The 24,903-nt window shown below is 31.5% G+C and overlaps 1 protein-coding gene across 1 annotated transcript in view; it reads left to right on the plus strand.

The window, feature by feature from the left end:
• The window catches only part of LOC113371666 (neuropilin and tolloid-like protein 2), a 658,950-nt gene that overhangs the window by 145,048 nt on the left and 488,999 nt on the right, over window positions 1-24,903 (plus strand). Inside the window, exon 6 of the mRNA XM_026612314.1 lies at window positions 2,702-2,859. Coding sequence (XP_026468099.1) covers window positions 2,702-2,859 — 158 coding nt within the window. The remainder of the gene's footprint in view (window positions 1-2,701; window positions 2,860-24,903) is intronic.

Genomic DNA, 24,903 nt, shown 5'->3' on the forward strand with positions numbered 1-24,903 from the left:
ATTTTTTTTGGTTCCGTACCAAGATTTTTAATTACGGTACGGGAAGTTCCAGCAATTTGCCATAAGGCACGATGCCATGCACCCCACTTGTTAATTGGTGTTTCCATAAGATTTAAATATCGTATTTTGCTTTGTAATTCTGAAATTAATGAATTAGTGAAAAGCGCGGTAATAATATATCTAAATCTTGATACTTTAAATGTGTCAACTTGTTTTAAATAGAATCAGTTTGAAATTAGGCTAATTAGGTTAGTGCACTTGCAAATACTATTAATATTATACAGGAACATTTATATATCCCGTGCTTTAGAGTGTGTAAACTATTCATATATTTTTCTTAGCTATATAGCAGTGTTATTGTTATTAACTTCCCGTAGGGCAAGTTATAGTAATCGCAAAAAAATCGAAAATGAATTTTTTTATATATCTTTACGTTTCATAGGTTTCTGAACATTTTGGCATACCTTAGAAAAAATGGATGTATGTGTGTGTGTGTGTATGTGTGTGTGTATGTGTGTGTGTATGTATGTACGTGTGTGTATGTATGTGCGGATACAAATTTTCGTCGACGATTTCGGGAACACGAATCAACCGATTTGAATAATTCAAAAAACATTCGATTTGTATTGATAAGGAGACGTGCTGATCAGTTTTTGGCGAAGGCAGGTCTATCCGTTCCGAAGATACGGGGCAAAAAGTGCCGAAAATGGTAACTCAGTTTTTAAGAGAACGGAGCGTCCGATTTAAATAATTCAAAAAACATTTCACTTGTATTGACAAGATGAAGAATCGATAAAATTTTCACAAAGGTAGGTCTAGCGGTTTCGGAGATATGGAGGAAAAAGTAAAAAAAATAGCCATTTGGCGGTAAAAAATGATCATTAGACATATGCACATCAAATCATCAGATATTTTATAGAGATTTTAACAATAAGTATACATTTTGTTAACATTCCTATGCTTTGGTTCCGTACCAATGCTTATGCGTTAGACAGCGACGCGGCGCTTACGCGCTTTATATTTTGTCCCTATGCAGTTAAATAAGTACGATGGCTTTGAAACAAAAGTTCAGATCTTCCACAATATGTCAAAATAAAGAAAAAAAAAATTTTTGTCAAAAAAAAAAATGAAAAAACAAATTTTTTTTTTTAAATTTTTTTTTCAAAAAAAAGTAATTTTTTGTCCATATATATATAGTTTCTCAAAAATCTTATTTTTTCAAAGTACATTTTTTTCAAAAATGTTAATCGTTTTTAAAAAATTAATAATTTTTGGTACGGGAAGTTCCAGCAATTTGCCTTAAGGCACGATACCTTAATTGCCTTAAAACAGAATTTCACTTACAGCTAGTTATTATTATTTTCAGAAGAATTCGTATTGAGTTTTTGGCGAAGACAAGCCTAGCCGTTCCGATACGGGGCAAACAGTGCCAAAAACCGTAACTCAGTTTTTAAGAGAACAGAGCGTCCGATTTTAATAATTTAAAAAACATTTTACTTGTATTGACAAAGTGACCAACTGGTAAAATTTTTGGGAAGGCAGGTCTAGCGGTTATCGACTCTCATTAAAAATAAGTTAAAAAATTGCCATTTGGCGGTCAAAAGTGTTTATTGTACATATGTACATCGAATTATTAGATATTTTATAGAGATTTTAATATTGTGTACCCATTTTGTGTCAACATTTTTGGGTTTCGTACCAATTTTTTTAATTTTAAAATTTACGTATATGGTTCAAACAAGTGTCCTTCACATTTTCGACAATATGGAATAACCGATTTAAATAATTAAAAAAACCTTTGGTTTGTATTGATAAGGAGACGTGCTGATTAGTTTATGGCGAACGGGGCAAAAAACATTTTACTTGTATTGACAAAATGAACAACTAGTAAAATTTTTGGTTAGGCAGGTCCTGCGGTTATGGACTCTCAATAAAAATAAGTTAAAAGAATGTCATTTGGCGGTCAAAAATGTTTATTGGGCATATGTACATCAAATTATCAGATATTTTATAAAGATTTTAATATTGTGTACATATTTTGTGTAATTTTTTTTTTGGTTCCGTACCAAGATTTTTAATTATGAAGTCTTTTTATATGGTTCAATCAAATGTCCTCGACATTTTCGACAGTATGGAATAACCGATTTGTATGTATAAAAAATCATTCGATCGCGAGGCGATTTTGCAAAAGGCAATTTTGCCGTTTCGGAGTTATGGAGCGTAAAATGTGTAAAAACGGTTAGGCAGTTTTTGAGAGATTTCTTTATTATTTATTAGATTAATTCAAAAAACATATTACTTGAGTAGATGGTGTGCAAAAAATATTCTTACAAAAAATTTAGTAATTTTGAAAATTAAAAAAAAAAACAAAATTTTCAAAAAAAATTCAAAGTTTCAAAACATTCAAATTTTCCAAATTTTTCATCATTTTCAAAAAAAAAAATGACTCTTGTAAACCTACACATAAGTTGTTCATAAAATACGCTAATTGCCCAATTTAAAAAGCACTTATAAATTTACAGTATGTATTTATAATAAATAATCTATTTGAAAATCTTCAAAACAATTATTGATTATTTTCATTTCTCGAATGTTTAATTACGGTACGGAAATTTCAAGCAATTTGCCTTAAGGCACAATTCCATGCGCCCCACTAGTATTGATCGTGCTTTTAATATAGGTTTGATTTACTTTATTACAGCGATGCAACCAGAAATGGAGACTTGTGTTCAGTATCGATCAGGAGATGAAGGATACCTAAATCGATCCGATATTCCTGAGGATAAAGTTTCAATGTCAATTCAACACAACATGCCGCTTGAGTGTTTATGGATAATAAAAGTTCCAGAAAATTGGAAGGTAAATTTTTGTAATATTCAACTGAAATTGCAAAGTGTTTCGTGTTAATTTTAGAGAGAACATCAAAATTCTTTTCTTTACTTTCTATTTGATTATGAAAGTACTAATAGACTAAAGTACTAACTTGTGTTATATATTACTTCATATCAGGGCCGGTTCTACCTCGTATGCAAAGCATTCGAAAAATGGTGGCCCACGTCTTAGGGGGCGCCAAAACGAGATTAGGAAATGAAATTTATAGTCTGTAATTTATTAGCATCTTTTACTAATTTTTGAACAATACTTTTAAAATAAGTTAAATATTTTATTTTAATACAATAATCTGATACTCTGTATCAGAGGGGAAAGTAAAGATGAATACTAATGTTACTAAAAAATAAGTTTACGATGCAATTTTGGATATAGCAATAACGAAAAATTAAATAAAAAAATTCAACATTAAATTCGAGTATTATGGTTTGCTCAAAAGAATATTATGCGATTTAATAATATATTGTAATAATAATTGCTGGAACTTACCGTACCATAATAAATTATTTAAGAAACATTAAATGTTTTCAAATATATTATTATAAATGCTTTAACTTTTGTTATTCATAATTTATAGACAAATTATAAGAGCTTGTAGATTGAACAATAACTTTCATATGTGTTTACTATTATTTTTAAGAATTATATTATTCTTAAACTTAAAAGTTAAAATTATTCATTTTATGTTTATAAAGTCAGTCATTGAGAAAAAATGCGAAAATATTCATGTAATTTTAATGATAAGAAAAAAAATTGCATACAAGCGCTAAGGCTCTCAGGACCGGCCCTTATTTATATTATGTATTATTTGTTGTTTTACAATATTATATAATGAATAGCAGTATCCAATTAAGCAATGCTGCAATATACATATAAATGTAAATCTGAACAAAAATGCGATTCTGTTGCGCCTAGTTATCAGATGGAATATAGCGCACATATCTCTATTGATCGCTTCTTCAATATTTTTTAAAATTTATTTATCAGTGATAATCCAAACAATCCAGGTAGTGAGTGAGCCACATTTTATGCGCCCATTGGCGGGTGCATATATACTCAGACAATATCGTTTTGATCTTCGAATAGTACTACATATAACAGTGAGTATATTCAGTAAGTTAGTGTTAGTGTTGTTCGTGCTCCGCCGTAATTGTTCTGAATTATGTCCGAAACTGGAGTAATTAATAATGAATGCTCTGAAGTAATATCAAAAATCATCAGAGTCGCTAACAATGTAAGCATGTCAGAAGATTCCGAAAGTGATTTTGAATCCACCAATTCAATTTTAGTAAATAACCAACCAAGTACATCGAATCCTGATAACTGGCATATTGTAACCTACAGAAAGAGACTAGGTTCCCCAATAGAATTACGCAGTGGGCAGGCAAAAACAAAAGAAAAACCAGGGTATTGGCTTAATAACCCAACAAAAACAAAAAAAAACTATTTTGAACTAATGCAAAAGGTACCCGAACCGAACAATCAAATAGTAAACAAACCTAACCCCCCGTCTATATTGGTCACAGTTTATGTTATAAGATTATTATTTCATTTTACAATTAGCGACGCAGCATCTAAAGTGCTATAATCTAAAGCCACCGATCTTTCAAATGCTATAAACTTTAAAAAAATTGTCAATAATTTGAAAAGTATTGGCATGAAAGTATTATTGAAATTTAATATTATATGCAAATTGTGTAGTAGCAAAATGATTTATCAATCATGAGTTTTTTTTACAAAAAATTTACTAAATAGACAGGACAGACAAGATGGAAAACGAGGTGCGGCTATATTTGTTCGTCGCAATCAGCCTTACAATGTGGTGGCAATTCATTTAGGCTCTTTGGATGCAAAAAGATGCTAAAGTTATGGAATTTACTTAATGTTACAAAATATCTCAGTAAATGAATGGAATTATCTTCTTTCGCGATTTTGCAAAGTCATGAATGATTTATGTAGGATTTTCACATGATTTCTCTAGAGAGAAATGTTTACTTTAAAATGATAGTATTATAGGACCAAGAAGTATGTATAAGTCCAATTCTATATGTCTTGTATGTAATGGATATATAATATATTAGGGAACCGGGTACTAAAATCATGCAATATGCAGACGATGTTGTAGTATATGTGAAGAAACATAGCCTTCAAAATGCTATAGATGCAATGTCTCGGAATATTGAACACTTTCAATTTTACTTGTGGAAAGTGGTGAAATGCCTTTAAGCCTTAGAAGGCAATATCTAAGCAAATAAATAAACTCTTAGTACAAAATACACTAATTATAGATAAAATAGGTAAGGTTGCTACAGATACGGTAGTGTGCTAGTACTGGAACACGAAACCAATTCCTAGTTCGGCCTGTAACAAATATTAGTGAAGGGATGGTCATATTATAATATTTTTATATAGACAGTAATTTGAATATGTATAAGATTTTCAATGTTGATAATGATAATTTAAATGAATTTAAATTTATTTTTACGGATTGCGCTAAACCTAAAATTATGGCAGGTTGTGCGGTGTTTCAGAAAAATTTAAATATAATATTAGGCTATAAACTTCCTGATTGTGTGTCAGTGTTTACGACGGAATTGATTGTAATTAAAAAGACACTGGACTTAATATAAAGCTTCAATTTTCAGAAATCGGTTTTATATACAGGCAATAAAAGTTGTATTGTAAAATTGCAAAACTTGTTCCGTATATCAAAATTACTTGATGCAGAGTATAATGAAATATGGAATAATATTGCTAGTTTATTAGGCACACTCTGGGATTTTATTGAATGAATCAGCAGATAAATTAACAAAGAGGGCTGCAGAGCATGTGTCAGAGTTAAAGATAGCCATGCAATATTTTTTTTTAACTTGCCGTATGGTAAGTTACTGTAATCATTTAAAAATCGAAATTGAAATTTTTTACATTGCTTCACGTTTGGAAGGTTTCTAAACATTTTGGCATACCTAAGAAAAAATGAATGTATGTGTGTGTGTGAGTGTGTATGTGATTGATACTATTTTTCGTCCACGTTTTCGGGCGCACGGATCAACCGATTTGAATGATTCAAAAAACACTCGATTCCTATTGATTGGGAGATGTGCTGATTTGTTTTTGGCAAAGGCAGGTCTACACGTTTTGGAGATACGGAGTAAAGAGTGCAGAAAATGGGGGAGAAGTGGTGATTAGATTTTGGCAAAGGCAGGTCGAGCGGTTTCGGAGATGCCGAGCTAAATGTGCAAAAAATTGCAGTTTTTGAGAGAACTAAGCATCCGATTTGAATGATTCAGAAAACATTCTGCTTGTTTTGACAAAGTAATTGCTTTTGAAACATTTGGAAAAAAATATTTTCGAATTTTTTTTTTTTCAATTTTTTATTCTCAATTTTTTTTTGTTGTATATCGAAAATAATTCAGATTTAAATTTTAATTCTGGCTAAAGTTTTGAAGCTCACTTATATACTTTAAATAAATAATTTTAACTTTGTAATTCAGTTTACATAACTCTTATAAATATTAGACAACGTTACAGTATTTATAAAAATCTATATGGAAACATTTAATATTTCTCGAACATTTCGTTACGGTACGCGAACATCCAGCAATTTGCCTTAAGGCACGATGCCATACAAAACTAGTTATGCTTTATCTCAGTCACGTGGTAAGTATTATATAGGTATTAACACTGTAGTTGATAAAAAACTATGGCAGGAGCAATTCAAAGAAGAAGACAGAAGGGTGTTAGTAACAGTAACTAGATTGGGACTAAATCACGGACACTTTCTATCTCATATGTTTCGGTTGAAACTTTTGGAATCAGTATGTGCATGCGGCGGTGCAGCAGGAACTTGCAAGCGCATTGTAATGAAATGCAAAAAATATGAAAACCAAAGAAAAATATTGTTTGATAAATTATATCATTTAAATCATTTTAAGAAACGTTTTAATTTATTTACTTGATTACAATTCTCAAAATGTTATAATCTGTTATGTGATTTTGTGAAAGACTGTAAAATAAGTATTTAAGTGTATTTAGTTAATAGAAAAATGTATATAGTGGATAAGATAGAAAAATAGTGTAGAATAGAAAGATATTGTATAGAACATAATGTAATATAGTAGGTGGCTATATGCTGAAAGTTAGCAAGGTCATTGAACAAAAATAATAAAAAAACAGTACAGTTTTTTGGAACACGCTATCTTGAAAACAAACTTAACCTGCGTGTGTGCTTCACCTGTTTAGGTGGTTGTAGTACTGGCAGACATGATTCAAATAACTTCCGAAAATGACAAACCCGATTATAAGAATAATGATAAATAACGCGGAGAAAGAAAGTCTAAATAACAAAACACTCGGTTCATAAAATTACATTTCTAAAACCTTTAAAATAAAGTAAGTTTTATAAAACATACTAAAATATTACGGCCCTACGACAAGTCGTTTAATTTTAAAAATTCTTTGAAATTTGCAAAAATTAGTATCTTTTTTTTGTCAAAATTAGACCTTCTCTGCTAAATATAATTATTTTTATAGATTTCAGAATGAAAATAAAATAACAAAAAAATAGACCTTCCAGCGGCGTTCGCTCAAAAATTCCTGAACTGATATCAGAAATTTAAAATCCATTTGATGTATCTCAATGAGGACTATCGTTTGTCAGTTTTGTGCAACGATCTGCCAAGCCGTTTTTTTTGTAATTTGGAAAAAAGTGTTAAACTTTTCGTCTACATTTAAGCTCATACTACCGAATCGATTTTTTAAAATTAAAAACTGTTCGAAAGATATTAGTTGGGAATGATACTGATTAGTTTTAGGTGAAAATCTACTGAGCCGTTTTCTTGTAATTACACGTTGAAAAAAAAATTGAAGCCGATTTTTATGAAACTTTTTTTGGCGATATATATCATGATCTTATAGAACTTACCAAAACATTATTGCCTTACGACAAGTAGTTTAATTTGAAAAATTTATCAAAGTTTGAAAAAATAGTAGTTTTTTTGATGTTTGTTATAATTAAATTAAGACGATTTACTTGGTATAACGATAGAGTGTTTGTTCGTTTTCAAAGATGTGTAATGAATCTACTCGAAATACTTTTAATCACTCATTAATTAATGAATTTTTTTATGATCAAGTCGATTATTTACACATTTCGGGAAGTTTATGTAACTTGCCTGAAGGTGAAATACCAATGCCAACTAGTTACACATGTTGTTACGCGTACTTTAGTTTTAGAAGTGAACAATAAGTTCCATCAAACTTTCCGCTACTCTCTCTACCATGGGTAGCAACCATCCCGTGTAAAAGCTCAATGCCATAAAGATTTTCAGCTTCATAGCCTATATAATAAAATAACTAGTGGTGTATGCCATCGTGCGTAAGGCAAATTGCTGAAACTTTCCGTACCAGAATTATATATTCGAAGCAAAAAATCAGTAATTAATAAATATTGATCAATGATTTACAACAATTTTGTTTATACATTTTCAAATAGATAACTATAATCGCTATATATTTTATCGTTCATGAAGTAAAGCATTTCCGTAAACGTAAAGAAATGATTCAACATATTGGAGTAACACTCAGGAATAACAAAATTGGAGAATAAAAGTAAAATTAAATTATTAGAGCAAGAATTAAATTGAATTCGATTAGATGAAGTTACAATTATGCTATTTTATTAATATTATAATTTTAAACATTCAAAACTTTTTATAAACGCAAAAAAATAAAGTTAAACAAACATAGTACAACGAAAACAAAACAAATTCCTGCGGCAAATATTAACCGCTCCTCACTACACGCCAACATAGATCTTCCACAAAGATACCGGCATTCCTACAATTTAAGAACATATATCAATGGTCGCCATTAATTATAAGAACATAATTAACGTGCATCCTAACCAACTAGCATGTTATTTATACTAGTAAGGCCAGCCGAACAGGCTCAAAAAAAATACCTGGAGATCTAATATCGTTTATTTATAGTTTTGTTTTCTTTCTCCCCATTTATCTTTAGTTTTTTTTTATATTAGCTCTAGTAGATACTCCACTGGGGGTATCAACTAGTTTGTAGACAATTAATTGTAAACAACTTGTCAGCATTCTCTGCTAAATGTAGTTATTTTTATAGATTGCAGAAATTAAAAAAAACAAACAAACACATTGAAATGCAACATGTTCGCGCCCTATAGGATTGTACTCCGGCGCCCTAATTACAGAATTTAGTGCATGGCTCTGATAGGCGTCATATAAGGACGGCCCTACAATGGTAAATTGTATCAGGTCCAATTAAGGCATGTCTGAGTTCAGCCCTACCACTTTACAACCTATTGGTTCTATCAAACTCTCCGCTACTCTCTCTACAACCATGCAAATGACCGGGTAGCAACCATCCAAAATATCATTTTTCACCGCCAAATATCATGTTTTTACATTTTTCTTTGTATCTCCAAAACCGCTAGAAATGCCTACCCAAAAATTTAAACAGTTCATTATTTCGTCAGTTCAAATAATATATTTTTTGTATAGTTCAAATCGGGTGCTCGGTTCCCTCAAACACTGAATTACCGTTTTTGGCACTTTTTGCCCCGTATCTTCGAAACGGTTAAACCTGTCTTTACCGAAAATTAATTAGTACGTCTTCTTGTCAATAGGAATCGAATGTTTTCTGAATCATTCAAAGTGTTGATTTGTGCACCCAAAATCGTCGGCGAAAAATGGTATCCAAACATACACACACACACACATACATCCATTTTCAGAAGCCTTCAAAACGTAAAGATGTGCAAAAATTTTTATTTTTGATTTTTTCCCTACGGGAAGTTAAAAATGAAAAAAAAAAATTCTTCAAAATCAACCGTTTCGTTAACACAAGCAGAAAGATTTTTGAATCATTTCTCATAGCTTTGTTCTTTCATAAACTGCCTTTCATTTTTTGCACATTTAGCTCGTTTTTTCCGAAACGGCTGGACCTGCATTTGCCAAAATCTCATCACCGCTTCTCCCCGTCATTACGAATAGATTTTTTTTTAATTATTTAATTTGCGTTCACACAAAACTCGATTTCTGTTTACTGTACTGTTTGCTCCATATCTCCGAAACGGCTCGATCTGCCTTTGCCAAAAACTAATCAGCACATCTTCCTATCAATAGGAATCGAATTTTTTTAGCCATTGAAATCGGTTAATCCGTGCGCCCAAAAACGTAGACAAAAAATTGTATCCTTACATACATACACACACGCACACACACATCCATTTTTTCTGAGATATACTACAATGTTCACAAACCTTCAAACCTTTTGGACGATTAAAATAACTTACCTTACTTTACTTTATACAAATATAAATAAAAATATGAATATGAATTTGAATATGAATATGAATATAAATATGAATATGAATGTTAATATGAATATGAACATGCATGAGCATAAGTACGAGTGCGAGTACGAGTATTTATATTGAAATATTAATATTAATATTTTTATTCATATCAATTTAAAAAAATAAATATAAATATAAATACATTCAAATTTAAAACTAGTGGTTCATGGCATCGTGCTTTAAGGTACTATGTTGAAGCTTTCCGTACCAATTATATATTTTTTACACACACAAACATACGTTACTTCTAAGGTATTCCAAAATGTCTAGTGAAATTTTGTTTAAACCCGCACGTTTATCAAACTTAATTATGTAATCGTGTTCAAACAGCATTTGCCCGCACATTAAAAATGTATGAGCTGAGACAGATTAGATAGGTGTAAAACAAATCGAATTCAGAATCGAATTTGAACAAATTGAATTCATATGCATTTAACTATAATCTACTTTGAAATTACGGTCTTCATAAGAGTGTAATGTGTACTATGTAAGTGTATACTTTATGGGATATACTGATGAGAAAATCGACAGATGACTAATAATTCACAAATATTAACACCAGTGGCGTCGCGTGCCTTGGCGGCGCTCTGTATCAAAACCAGTTTGGGAGACCCCTCAAAATAAGTAAAGATTTTTCACATTAAATACGAAATGCATAAAATTAAAAGAAAATTTATTTATCATCACCTATCTGTAAACATTCTAAAATATTTACAAATTATTTCAAATATATATTCACTCTCTTGCCTTTTTTGAAGAACTGATTTATTAAGTGATATGTCTATAGTTTTTCTAAAGTTTCTGCTTTTAGGGACAATAGTGACAGACCTGATAGACTGTTTCTAAAAAAAATTGTTTGGTAGTTGCTATTGGAACTGCAATGGCCAAGAAAAAAATGCATCATGTTATTATGCTGGTGAAACTGGATGCAGAATTCGTGGATTTCTAATTTTAAATACATTTCTAGAATCATCAAAATTGGTCATAAAAATTAACTGAGATATTCACAGTATTTAGTCGACAATTCCGGAAGCGTTTATTATCTCTTGATTTGAAAAATACAGTTTTGGACAATAGTTTGTCCGGATGTATTGTTTTGAACGTACTACTTACGTTACATAGATCAAGAATTCTTTGATTGGTTTGTGAAATTAATATATCCAAACTGCAATAATATGCATTAACTTCGAAATAAGACTCCGCGTCTAAAATTTCTTATCTTGTGATAACACATAATATAAACGCTTCGTTATCTTACGTGTTTTTTTTTGAAAAAAAAAATAGTTATTACAATCCAACTTTCACTAATTTCTTGGAATTCTTTAGCAATGTTCTGAATTTTTTTTATGAATCAAACTCTAATTATTTGAAAAAGAAAAAAATGTGACAAACATTCTAACGTTGTTAGAATTAGTATGCGTTTGAGTGAATTGATGACTGCTAAACTTCTACGAAAATTAAATTTAAAATGAAATTATGATTATATTTTTATGTTCGATTGTATTTACTATTATTTCACAAAAACGTATTACTTCTATACGTGTTTAGGATAACTAACTAATACAAGATTTGCTTCGCGAGCTAGATAAAGACTATTTGATTAGTTAATATTCTTTATTTAAATCTAACTAATAAATTTACGAATCTTACCAATAATCCAAGTAAAAACGAAAACAAATGTAAAAATTTTGTAAATTCAGTTATAAAAATTTCAACTTTCAACTTTTCAGGGTTTATTATTAGCTAAGTTTGAAAACTAAGGTAAAATATTGTCAATTCTCATTAGCAAAATATTATGAATATTCTATCGTTTTTGCAGTAATTAAGCTTTCTTCCACCCTAGGCCCTATCTGATCAGGCGCCTTTTTATTAGACAAAATTTTACATTTTTTATTAAATAATTTATTTTAAACCACTTAGATATAATTTTTAACTTCCCGCAGGGTAATTTATAGTAATCGAAAAGAATCGAAAATGAATTTGTTTCAAATCTGCACGTTTCAAGGCCTTTCGAATATTTTGGCAAATTTGGAATATTTATGTGCGCGTGTGTGAGCCGACTTTTGACCATTTGTCTGCGTTTTTTTTTTCAAAATGGCCTGACCGATTTTAAAAGAAGCCATTCCATATAGCTTTATGAGGATTATCGTTTTTCGATTTTGTGCGACGTTCGACAGAACCATTTTTTTAATTAGCAAAAGAGAAACTCTTTGTCCACGTTTCAGCTCACAAACTCGATTTTAAAAATTCAAAACACGTTTGAGAGATATAGATTAGATTAATTAACTGTTGTCAAAAAAATCGACGATCTTGATAAAACTTTTTATGTTGTTAGATATCATCTTCAAGTTCTAAAGAATATACTTAGATATTACCCTCCTCTGGCAAGTCGTTTAATATGAAAAATTCGTCGAAGTTTCTAAAAATTGGCACCGCTTTTTGACGTGATGAGTTAATATTTATATTTCGTCGACGTTTTATCGAAAACGGCTAAATTTCTTAAAAGTAAAAATCTTGGTATGAAATTATTCAAAACCACTAGTGCATGGCAACGTGCTTTATAGCAAATTGCCGGAACTTCCCGTATAGTAATTTAATATTTCTAAAAACTTTCAATTTTTTTGAAATTATTTAAAAAAATAATATTTTTGATAACTTAGATTTTTTTAAAAATTTTGTGTTTTTTGCAAAGCAATGTTAACAAAATTTGTACTTATTATTAAACCTGCTATAATGTATCTGATAATTTGATGTGCGTATATCCAATGATTACTAGTCACCATCAAATGTCTTTTTTCATAACAATTTTATTGTATGAAGATTTATAGAGTTCTTCGAAATTACTGAACCAGATCCTTATTTGTAACATGTTTCTTGAATCATTCAAATCGGAAGCTCCGAATGCTAATATGTTTAGAAGTTATGAAATGTGAATATATATAAACAATTTCATCTACGTTTTCTTCGGATTATTATAACTTACTATAACTTAACCGTAAAGGTGAAAAAGAAGCCAATTGGTGGTCAAAAATGATCAATGGACAAACGCACACAAACTATCAGATAATTTAGTTTAGGATTCAGTTTCATCACATAGAATTTATTTTGAATGAAAACAGTATTTTTATATACGAACATAGAAATGAATTTCAAATAATCAACAATTTATATATTATGTTAATTCGCCATGGTTTTATTTAATACCGAAAATAAATTAAGAAACAATCGAACAGTTTTTAAACTGTTTTACATGTAAGATTCACAAAACAAAGTTACAAAAAATGAACAAGTTCATTATTTCTTCAAAAAAGCTTATCAATTATATATAAAAATAATAATGAGGCGCCCTGGAATAAGTTTGACTAGAAAACTAATAATATGCTATTTCATAGAAAATTATCTGTAAATTTTTAAAAACAGAGCAGGATCAATCTATGAAATAAATTGCCGTGACAATTTTTTGGGTTTAAAATTTTGACATTCCATTTTGACCCCCAAATTGTACCGCCCTAGGCCCGGGGCTCACGGGCCTATGGTTTAATCCAGCACTGCGTCTCACGAAAAGTATATATTGAGTTAAATACAACAGTAGGAATATATGTTCCCCTGAAGTGTTGGGCTTAAAAGTTTAAAACTAGAATGTTTTAATAGAGTTTTTATTAATAAATGAATTAGATTCAAAAATAATGCCAACGATACGGCGGTAGCTACGCCCCTGATTAACACTGAACGAATCGCAGAATTACGAAGTTTGTTTGAATTGGTTAAATTATTTAAAACCGCTTCCCACAGTATTCACAGGTTCAAATTAAGTACTTATTAATCAACATCCACGATAATCCAACGTACCAACTGCTGATAAATTGACCATAATTATAGTTGAATCAAAGAATTTAATTCCCGAGATATAATTCTGAGACAACGAGTCTCAGAAATTTATCGTTTATATTGTTAAGAATTTTTGCGTGTGCACCCACACGTATGTATAAATTGCGCATAACTACCCCTTCCTATATAGGCGTATGAGAATCATCCATGAGGAGCGTGTCTGAGTGTTCGCAAAAAAATCGGCGATTGACCCTGATTAGTAACACTGAGTAGTAACACGGTTATGAGTTGTCTTCGTTACGTTATGATTAAAGTTAATTGTTGAACGGGACCCCGTAGATGGACTGTATGGACATGACAAATGCTCTTTCGGACGCAGCCGATCTGACACATACAGGGCCAACAGTTTTGTATGAACTTCTATAATATGATCTCTTGATCTCAGTAGCCTCGTTATTTTATGTCTACTGTTTATTCGTCCTGTTTAGATTGCTTTTGAACTACCCATATTTTGCCAGTAGCAATTTTGTTCTTAGAAACATTAAACCAAATTTTATTTGACGTACACATTATACTGTACAAATTGACAAAAAACACTAACGTTTTACTATCTTCCAACTGAACAAATTATTTATTTATTTTAAACCAGATAAAGCTTATACTCAAAGTGAAAAGAAGAAGACGAAGAAGAAAAAAACGAAATAGATCAAGAAAAACGATACGAAAAATATGTAGAAACATTTGGAAATTATTACTCCTAGGACTAAATTTAGTTGCTTTTTTTATAATTACCGCCAAAGAAGGTGACATCAATCTCAAAATCCGAATTAAAAGCAAAGAAGAATTAGACCAGGCAACAAATACATTCATAAAAGCATTGCAAAAAGCTGTTAGTAATGCTACACCCGCATTAAACTACAAAAGAAGGGTAATTAACATCCTCATCGAAGTTAGACAGCTGATAAAAGAAAAAAGAAAAACTAGGAGAAACTGGCAAGGAAGTCGCACTCCGAATACCAAAGCCGCGCTTAATAAACTAACCAATACTTTAAAATCTAAACTCAAACAAATAAGAAAAAAAATCACTAAATTAAATAGATTTCATAATACTATATAGAGACCAGTAAAAAATATTTAGAAACCGACAATTGTCAATCATGCCAAAAGACAAGATTCTGATAATTAAATTAATTGGGCTAGAAGTGACCAAGAAGAAGCCGACCTATTCGCAAATTATCTTTCAGATATATTCACCCCTAATGACAACACCCCTAATTCAAAAATATCTCATGAGCTTCGAAATACAACTGATGTACAAAATAATATAAAACCAGTGACACCAAAAAAAGGCAGGACAGATCTTTTTATTAAATAACAGAAATTGTGCCGTAATGAACCAAATGAGAGCAAACTTATTAAAATAACTACCAAGAATCAGCAATAGTAATCAACTAATGGCCTAAAACTTTCAAAAAGTCGGAAATAATATCCAACCATATTTCCATATCCAACAAGCATTCGACAAAGTATGGCATGAGGGTCTACTATATAAGATAAAAAAATGTCTACTGAAAAATATTACCAATTATTAAAATCATATTTAACAAATAGATACTTCAGAACAGAAATTGGCAATGCCAACTAACCCAAGCACTGTTATGGGTATTTTCGCAGACGATACCGTAATTATGGGGTCACACGAAGATCCGATCATCGCCTCGTTAAACCTGCAGTTCACCTTTCCAACTTGGACAGTTGGTTAAAGAGGTGAAAAATCAAAATCAATGAAAATAAGTCAAAGAATATAAGATTCACCACAAAATCAAAAACATGTTCGGAAGTATACATAAATGATATCCAAATTCCGACTTGCAATAGCGTAAACTACTTGGAATGCATTTGGATCGGCGTCTTACACATTCACGGATCGGAAATTTCACATCCGAGAAAAATGCAAACAAGTCAATAAAAAATTCAAAAAATTATTCTGGATGCTTAGAAGAAAATCCAAAATGTCACTGTCAAATAAAATACTGATTTATAAAACAGTTATTATACCAATATGGAAATTTGTTTTTGTTATAATTTATTTTTGTTAATCAACACTTTAATATCTTGTTTACAAAACTGATATGTGCAAAAACAGAAATAGTACAATAAAAATATAATGAATTGAATATAAAATAAAAAAGTTAAAATAAAATGAAATAAAAACAGTAATACAAAAATAATAACATAAATGAACTCTGACGTGATGATGTATGCCGCGTACTAAGTCAGGGCGCGAGCAGACATTGGGATAGCTGTATGGTAGATCGGAAGGCCAAATATGGACATATGGCATAGAAAATTTATATTAGTAATATAAATTTGGAAATTGAAAAAGATTCTTACTTGGCATAATAATTCATCTCATAACTTATGAACTTTCCGATATGTGTAAATAATCGACTTAATCAATAAAAAATATTAATTTATGTATGATTCAAAGTATTTTGAGTGGATTTATTACGCATGATTGAAAACGAACTAAGACGTTAACTTGCAGTATTTTCTAAATGCTAATGTTCAAAAATCAACAATTTTTATAATTGAACCAGTTTCAGTTTTAATGGTTTAGTATGCTCAATAAGACCAAGTACCCTGTTGTTATACAAAGTAAATCGTCTAATATTAATTTTAACAAACGTCACAAACACTACTCATTTTTTCAAACTTTACTTTAAAATTAAACTACTAGGCGTAAAGCCGTGATATTTTAGTAAGTTCTATAAGACATGATATATATCGCCAAAAAAGTTCCATGAAAATCGACTTTTTTCAACAGTTAATTACAAGAAACCGGCTCGGTAGATTTTCACCTAAAACTAGTCAGTATCAACTAATATCATTCGAACAGTTTTTGATGTTTTAAAATTGGTTCGGTAGTATGAGCATAAATGTGGACGAAAAGTTTGACACCTTTTCCCAAACTACAAAGAATCGACTCGGCAGATCGTTGAAAAGTCGTCAAAGTCGTTTAACTTAAGGACGTAATATTTTGGTATGATCTAGAAGACCATGATATCTATCGCCAAAAAAGATCATGAAAATTGTCGAAAAAAATTTTTTTAACACTTTATTACAAAAAAACGGCCCGGCCGATCTCTACGAAAAATTAATCAGGTCGATTCCCAACCAATATCTTTCGAACGATTTTTGAATTTTAAAAATTGATTCAGAATTGCGGGCTAAAACCTGTACGAAATATTTTTCACTTTTCTGCTATTTACAAAGAAACGGTTAAGCCGATCGTCGCACAAAACTGTGAAACGCTAGTCCTCATCGAGATACATCGAATGGCTTTTGAATTTTTGAAATCGATCCAGCCGTTTTAGAGAAAACGGCGATTTGCGGCAAAAAATCTGTTGATGCACACGCACACACACACACAAACCTGCACACACACACATACATATACATGAAAAAACAAAAATTTTCTTACGTCAGAAATTATATATTTTGTCGTAAAAAGTTATAATAGTTCTATCAGTTTTAATAAGTTACTGATAAGTCAGTGTGCTGAGTGAACCTCGCTTCTGGGTGCAGGTAAAATTTTTGTTAAAATGTTTCTCATCAGATGTAGCCCAAAATCTGCTAACAAGCTCATGCGACGGTGTAAATAGTAAAGGAGAACAAATGGCTAAACTGTTAAAAGTAATTTCAGAAAATGTCATTTTACAACGGAATGAGTCATTGAAGAGCCTTAAAAAACTGATAAATGACCTGAACATGATTGTCAAATCAAAGTCAAACATACATAAAGAAGTGAAAATAAAAACAGGCAACTTAGCGGCTGTAATTAAAAGATTTATTGATTCAGACAACCAAATGATAGAGGAATTATGCCGAACCACGGAAGATACGGAAGTAATGATAAATGTGGTGCAAAGTGGTGAAACAGCCCTTATAGAAAAAAGTGTACGGCAGGGCACAAGCAAAGCCTCAAGAAACCGAAACTCTCAAAATATAAGAAATAGTCAGGTTAGTACCGAAAAGTTAATTATCCCGAAATCTTACGTTGTATCAAACATGATGTCCCTGATGACCAGGTAAATACGACAGTAGACAAAATAAATAAAACCAGAAATGGAGACTTGTTGATAACTATTTCCAAAAAAAGGGCGGACAAAGGCCAAGGACTACAACAGATTATTGCGTGTGTGTTAAAGGATGATGCCGAAGTTATCTATAAGAGGTACCAAGAAACTATAGAAATAAGGGATATTGATTATGAAACCTCAAAAATTGATATTCAGTCAGCACTACAAAAAGCAACCGGAGGAGTCTGCAACACACCAGCAGAAGCAATTAAGATTCGTAAGGCATACAGAGGTACCCAGATTGCTACAAAAGCTCTACCAGCGACAATTGTACATGATCTACTCAGAGCAAATAGCAAAATACGAATTCGATGGGTCAACTGTCGAATTATGACCATCCAGAAACAAATCCGGTGCTTTAAATTCTGGCTATTCGGACAGTATGGATCACAGTGCAACAGCGAAATGAATCGGACCAATCTATGCATTAGATGTAGACAAGATGGTCACAAAATAGCCAACTGTATAAATGCAGCAAAATGTGCACTATGCGCTGAAAATGGAAACATCATGCCGGCACTCACAGATGTCCTGTATATAGGGAGGCCATGGAGAAAATAATGAACGCAAAAGCATGAAGATAATGCAGCTAAACATGAATCATTGTGAGGCTGCACACGATTTGCTTATGCAGACCGTAAGATATATGAAAATTGATATTGCCCTCTTGTCAGAACCTTACAAACAACTAACTGATTGGCTATGGGAAACGAACAGTACCACCAAAGCTGTTATTTGGTTCTGTGGCAAATTTTGTTTCCAGAATGATGTTAACAATAGCAACGCTAGACTTGTAGCAGCATCATTAGATGGCATACATTTATACATCTGTTACGCTCCACCTAGTCTTTCTTTGCCAGGTTTTGTTGATTTCTCAGATTGTCTAGTAGATGATGCAAAACGACACTACCCCGTAGCGATAGCCGGTGACTTTAACGCATGGACGGTAGACTGGGGAAGTAGGAAGACTTTAAGAGGCACTTGATGTTGTTTTACTAAATAGCGGTGATAAGCCAACTTTTGTCAAGGGCAGTGCAAACTCAATAATAGACTTTACTTTTGTTAGCAATAGCCTCGTCAGAGGAAATTGCAATTTTGAGGTATTAGATATCTACACTGCTAGTGACCACAATGCAATCACCTGGGAATTATCAACGAATAGAAACATTAGAAGACATGCGAAGATATCTAAAGCCATTGGGTGACACATGAAATCTTTTGATGAAAGCGCCATGAGAGTTGTCTTGAATTGCAAACCTAAAATTTCAGAACACGCAGATGAGCATACTAGAGAGCTGATGGAGAGAATAATCGAAGCCTGTGATATCAGTATGACTCGTAAGCATGGCATAAATCAAAGACAATCTGTGCACTGGTGGACTGAAAAAATCAGCTCTCTTCGTAAAGAGTGCAACAAGAAAAGAAGGATCTCTCAGCAAAAATATAGTCTCACAAATTCTGTACAACTGGTAGCGGAATAAAAACAGGCACGTCGGCAACAATAAAGCTATCAAAGATAGTAAAGTTAGGTGCTAAAAAGAACTTCTGGATGAAGTCGAGGAAAACCCATGGGAAAGGCCTTATAAGATTGTAATGTCTCGCCTTAAAAGCCAGCCAATACCTTCACCAACTTGTCTACGACTGTTGAATAAAATAGTAACTACTTTGTTCCCACGACAACCTAATTTAAACTGCCAGGTAACACATGTAGAACTGAATAATATTCCACTGCAAGAACTGATGGAAGCTTGTCATCGGGTTAGAAACAGTAAGGCACCGGATTAGATGGAATTCCTAATATTGCCTCAAAAGCATCATTTATGACATCTCCGACAATGTTTCTTAATGCCTATAATACATGTTGGAAAGAAGGGGTTCTTCTACGAAAATGAAAACAGCAAAGAGTAGTGCTTCTTCTCGAAGGAAAAAAACACCAGATGAACCATCATCGTACCGTCCGATATGCATGCTGTATACAGCGGGTAAAATATTTGTAAGAATAATTCACCAAAGAATGGATGCAGTAGTTGACCCAATCCTAGCAGACAATCAGTATGGTTTTCGCAAAGGGCGATCAACTATCGATGCTATAAACTTGGTAGTTAATACCGCCAACGAAGCAATTGCTGGAACCAGATGTAAGGGGGGTACGAAGGAGTACTGTCTTGTAGCTATATTGGATATAAAAAATGCTTTTAATTCTGCAAACTGGGATTGCATTGTGATTGCACTCCGTGATAAGAACGTGCTAGTATACCTCTGCAATATAGTCGCAAGCTACTTTACTGACAGAATTCTAACGTACGATTCACGCGATGGTACAGAAGAATATTATATAACAGGAGGTGTGCCGCAGGGCTCTGTTCTAGGCCCTTTGCTGTGGAATATTATGTATGATGAATTTTTGAGATTTGAGATTCCAGAATGTGTGAAACTGGTAGCATATGCAGACTATGTTGCCATAGTAGTTGTCTCCAAACAAATTGATGAGATCGTAAGTTTATTTGATATAACATTTAGAAAAATTAATTAACGGATTTAACGGATCGTCTCATTCCAAACATTAAAGTCTGGCTAAGCCGCAAGCATGGAGAAGTAAATTATTATACTAAGCAAATGCTATCTGGGCTCTTTTTGAGCCTACCTATATTGCTTCAAGCACGATAGCTCGCCGGATTGCCCATATTGTTTGGTCGTAATCAAAGATGCTGAGCATGTGTTTTTCGTGTGCCCGAGATTTGGTGCTGTACGGGACGATTGTGAAGAGACATTGAGACGAAGCATTACACCAGGTAATGTTCTTGAAGTGATGCTGGCAAAGGAAGCTGCTTGGAACGCCATAGACAGATTTGCGAGAGAAGTGCTAATTGATCTGCGTTCTATGGAAAGAGAAAGAGCGAATGGGACTTAACCCATTTAAAAAATTAGTATAAGCTTAAGAATTATAACATTCATTATAGCAAGGTAGGAATTATAACATTCTAGATCCTCCCCCGACGAAGTAATGTCTAGCGGCGGTTTTCGTGGGAAACGGAGGCAAGGGCAAAGCGGAGGTTTTAGTCGGTATTATACCAGGGCGGTATTGAGTCCGATATATCCAGACAAAACACCAGTCTCAGATGTACAAAGGCATTTCCTTCGCTATACAAAATAAACACACATACTTTTTCCAACTTTGGTCTTATTCGATTCAGAATTGCTTGAAACGTCGAGAAAACATAAAACTAACCAATGGGATTTTTTGATGAAAATAGTTGTATTTGATTGTCAAAATAAATTTAAAAAAAACGAGCTAAGCACACTAATTTGTAGGTGGCGTTTAAATGTACTTTTTAAAATGATATCTTAAAAACGGCAGTTATGAACAAAAAAAAGTATTGTTGCATTTTTGTAGACTATTTTATGCTTTACAATATTGTCTCAGGTAATTTTGCGATAAAACTGACCATTTAACTAAAAATCGCAAAAAGGTCATTTTTTTACCTCGTGCCATTTTTTTTAGCTCGCATCAGATCGATGAAGACTTTTGAGATTTATTTTATAATTGTATTTTAAACAATTTTGCCAGGTTACAATCCATTATGAATTATTGTCACCTTCACCATGATTTTAGGTTAAATTGACCGGGCTAAATGTAAATGTGTAAATAAAAAGTACAAATAGAATATTAAAATAAGTCACGAACAAACGCCTTTCACTATAAGTAGAATGATTTGCTTTGTTTGTATTTATTTATTCAATAATATATTATATGAAGAAAATGTAATAGATATACAGAATTAGGATTTTGTATATCTATCTCATGATAATAATACAATTCATTATTAAATGATCATTTGGAACATCATTGATAATACAAATATTTAATTTGAATTTAATAAATTATGAAAAAATTCACAAAAAACGTATTACAATGTTATTACTACAAGCAGTTAAATATAAAATAGTTCCCAGTAATTTTGTTAAGAGGTAAAAAAGTGATAGCAAGTCGTAAATATAGAATAATTAAATTGAATTTGTGACATTATCCCTTATTATTTTGACAAGAAGTAGATATCATTACTAAAATACATGTGATACAACTAATGTGGACATTAGTAAAAAGGAGAGTGCAGTAAATTAGTACGTATATCGGAAAATGACTCAAAAAAATGTATATAATTATATAAGGTTGTCAAATATCTCCCTTCCGCTTTTTTGCTCTTTATTCAATGCTTTATAAAAAGTGTTACAGTGATCGGATTTAGTTCAAATATGCGCCGTTTTGTTCGATAATCTGTTTCCATCTAGACGACAACTTCATAATACCTCCCTCGTAGAAGCCCCCCTCCTTATTTGCAAAGAACTCGGACAGCCACTTTTCATAAGCCTCTTTTGAGTTCAACTTTACACCACCAAGGGCATATTGAAATGCTAACTATTATATAACCAATATATTGTTGACATTTATGCCTAACAAAAACTAAAAGACTACTTACATACATAAAACTTAATCAACTTAAATAGTTCTGAGTAATATATTTGTGTAATTTAGTTATGAATGATGGCAATATCAGTGATTTACAGGCGAACCATGAATATGAATTTCATACCCAACTAGTGGTGCTTGGCATCGTGCATTAAGGCAAATTCCTGGAACTTTCCGTACCACAATTTAATATTTGAGTAAAAAAATAATAATCAATAAATATTGATCAATGATTAATAACAATTGTTTTAAATATCTTCAAAGAGATAATTACTATATATTTATTCGTTCATATAATATGCAGGGACGATCTTATCAACCAAAACACTTGAAAATGTTCACATTAAGGAGTGTTGAATGAATCCATCTGGGGAGTAGAATAACGCATATGAAATATATACAGTTTCAAACTGAACTAGTGGTGTATGGCATCGTGCCTTAGGGCATATTCCTGGAAATTTCCGTACCAAAAATTATTTTTTTAAAAAAAGATTTTTTTTTTAACTTTGAAGTAATTAGATTTTTAAGAAATTAAAAATTTTTGAAAAAAAATTGAATTTTTGGAAAAGAAACTTTTGGCTAAAAATGTTGTTTTTTTATTTTGAAATATCATGGAAATTTTGAACATTTTTTCAAAGCAGTCGTACTGGTCTAGATGCATAGAGACAAAATATCGACAAACGATGTTAGGAAAATATTATGTAAATGTAAACAAAATTGATATCTGAAAAATATCTGATAATCTGATGTTCATATATCTAATGATAATTTTTGACCGCCAAATGACATTTTTGTTACTTTTTTTATTACATAACCGCTAGACCTGCCTTCTAACTTTAATCAGTTCTTCATCGTGTCAATATAAGTAAAATATTTTTTGAATTATCAAAATCGGACGCTCCGTTGCCTCAAAAACTGAATTACCAATGTTGGCACTTTTTGCCCCATATCTTTGAAACGGCTGGACCTGGACTCCGAACATACACACACACAAGCACACACACATACTTCCATTTTTTTTAAGGTATGCCGAAATGTTCAGAAACCGTTGAAACGTAAAGATAGGCAAACATTTTAATTTTCGATTTTTTGCGATAACTATAACTTACCCTACGGGAAGTTAAAAACAATCTGAAATGAGATAAACTAGTATAATTATTCTTGAAAAATGATTACCGTTTACTACCAATTACCGTTACTATCTTGTGATGGAAAGGAGTAAATGGAATCAGCTTTTTCAATCATTCAGAGTCATTCTGAATGAAGTTTTCACATGTGATAAATTTCAGAATTTTATGTATTTTGTCTTTATTCTTATTATTTCTTTTTGATTGTTTGTTTTGATTTTTTTATCTCTGAAAATAAAAATAATGATAATAAATAAAAACATATCGTAAAATTCAAAATTATATTTTCAACCTCAAAAAGATCTGATAACAGTTCTGAGGAACGAATAAATAAAGCAATCTTTAATTGATTTTATAATAAAAATATTGAAGAATTTTATGTATATTTAAAAGCTAGCTGACTCGGCAAACATTATTTTGCTAAGTAAGGTATACTCAAAACAATTTCTAGAGAACAAAAAAAAGAATACTTTATTTTAGAAATGTAAGGATGTGTCGTTTGAATGGTACAGAATTGAAGTATTATAAACACAATAAACCCCATAGTCTATTTGTATAATAATGAATTATATAATTCATAATAACAATATTTATTTGTCCATATCAATTTGTTAATACAATCAAGCTGGAAGTTTTATACACTTTCTATAAAAATATGGTATAATTCAATCCAAGTCTTTTTTAGTCTTTAGCCATGGTCAACGTTCAGTTGGTCATTTTTGCCCTACACAGATGTAAATTTTTAAAGTGGTTATATAAAGAAAACTGTTGAATCTCACTCAAAATTAACATTACATTTTATAAAACAATTAAATAGCGTATAGTTTAAATTTATATTAAGGTCTCGTGAACTAAATCACAGTGCTCACAACCCAAATAACTAACAACAAAAGAAAATACTTTCGGTATGGATTTTCAAAGATTACCGTCTATCTCAAAGCAAAGTCATATGAATCAAAGTTATAGTTGGTTATACATCTTCTCCCCTCTACTTTTAAAATATTTTTGTTGAACGATGCTATATAAGGTGGTAAACCTTATTAACCTCGGATCTTTAAA

Source organism: Ctenocephalides felis, unplaced genomic scaffold (genome assembly GCF_003426905.1).
Source record: "Ctenocephalides felis isolate EL2017-DRISC unplaced genomic scaffold, ASM342690v1 CF-g0.4_SCAFFOLD_01492, whole genome shotgun sequence".
Lineage (NCBI taxonomy): Eukaryota > Metazoa > Arthropoda > Insecta > Siphonaptera > Pulicidae > Ctenocephalides > Ctenocephalides felis.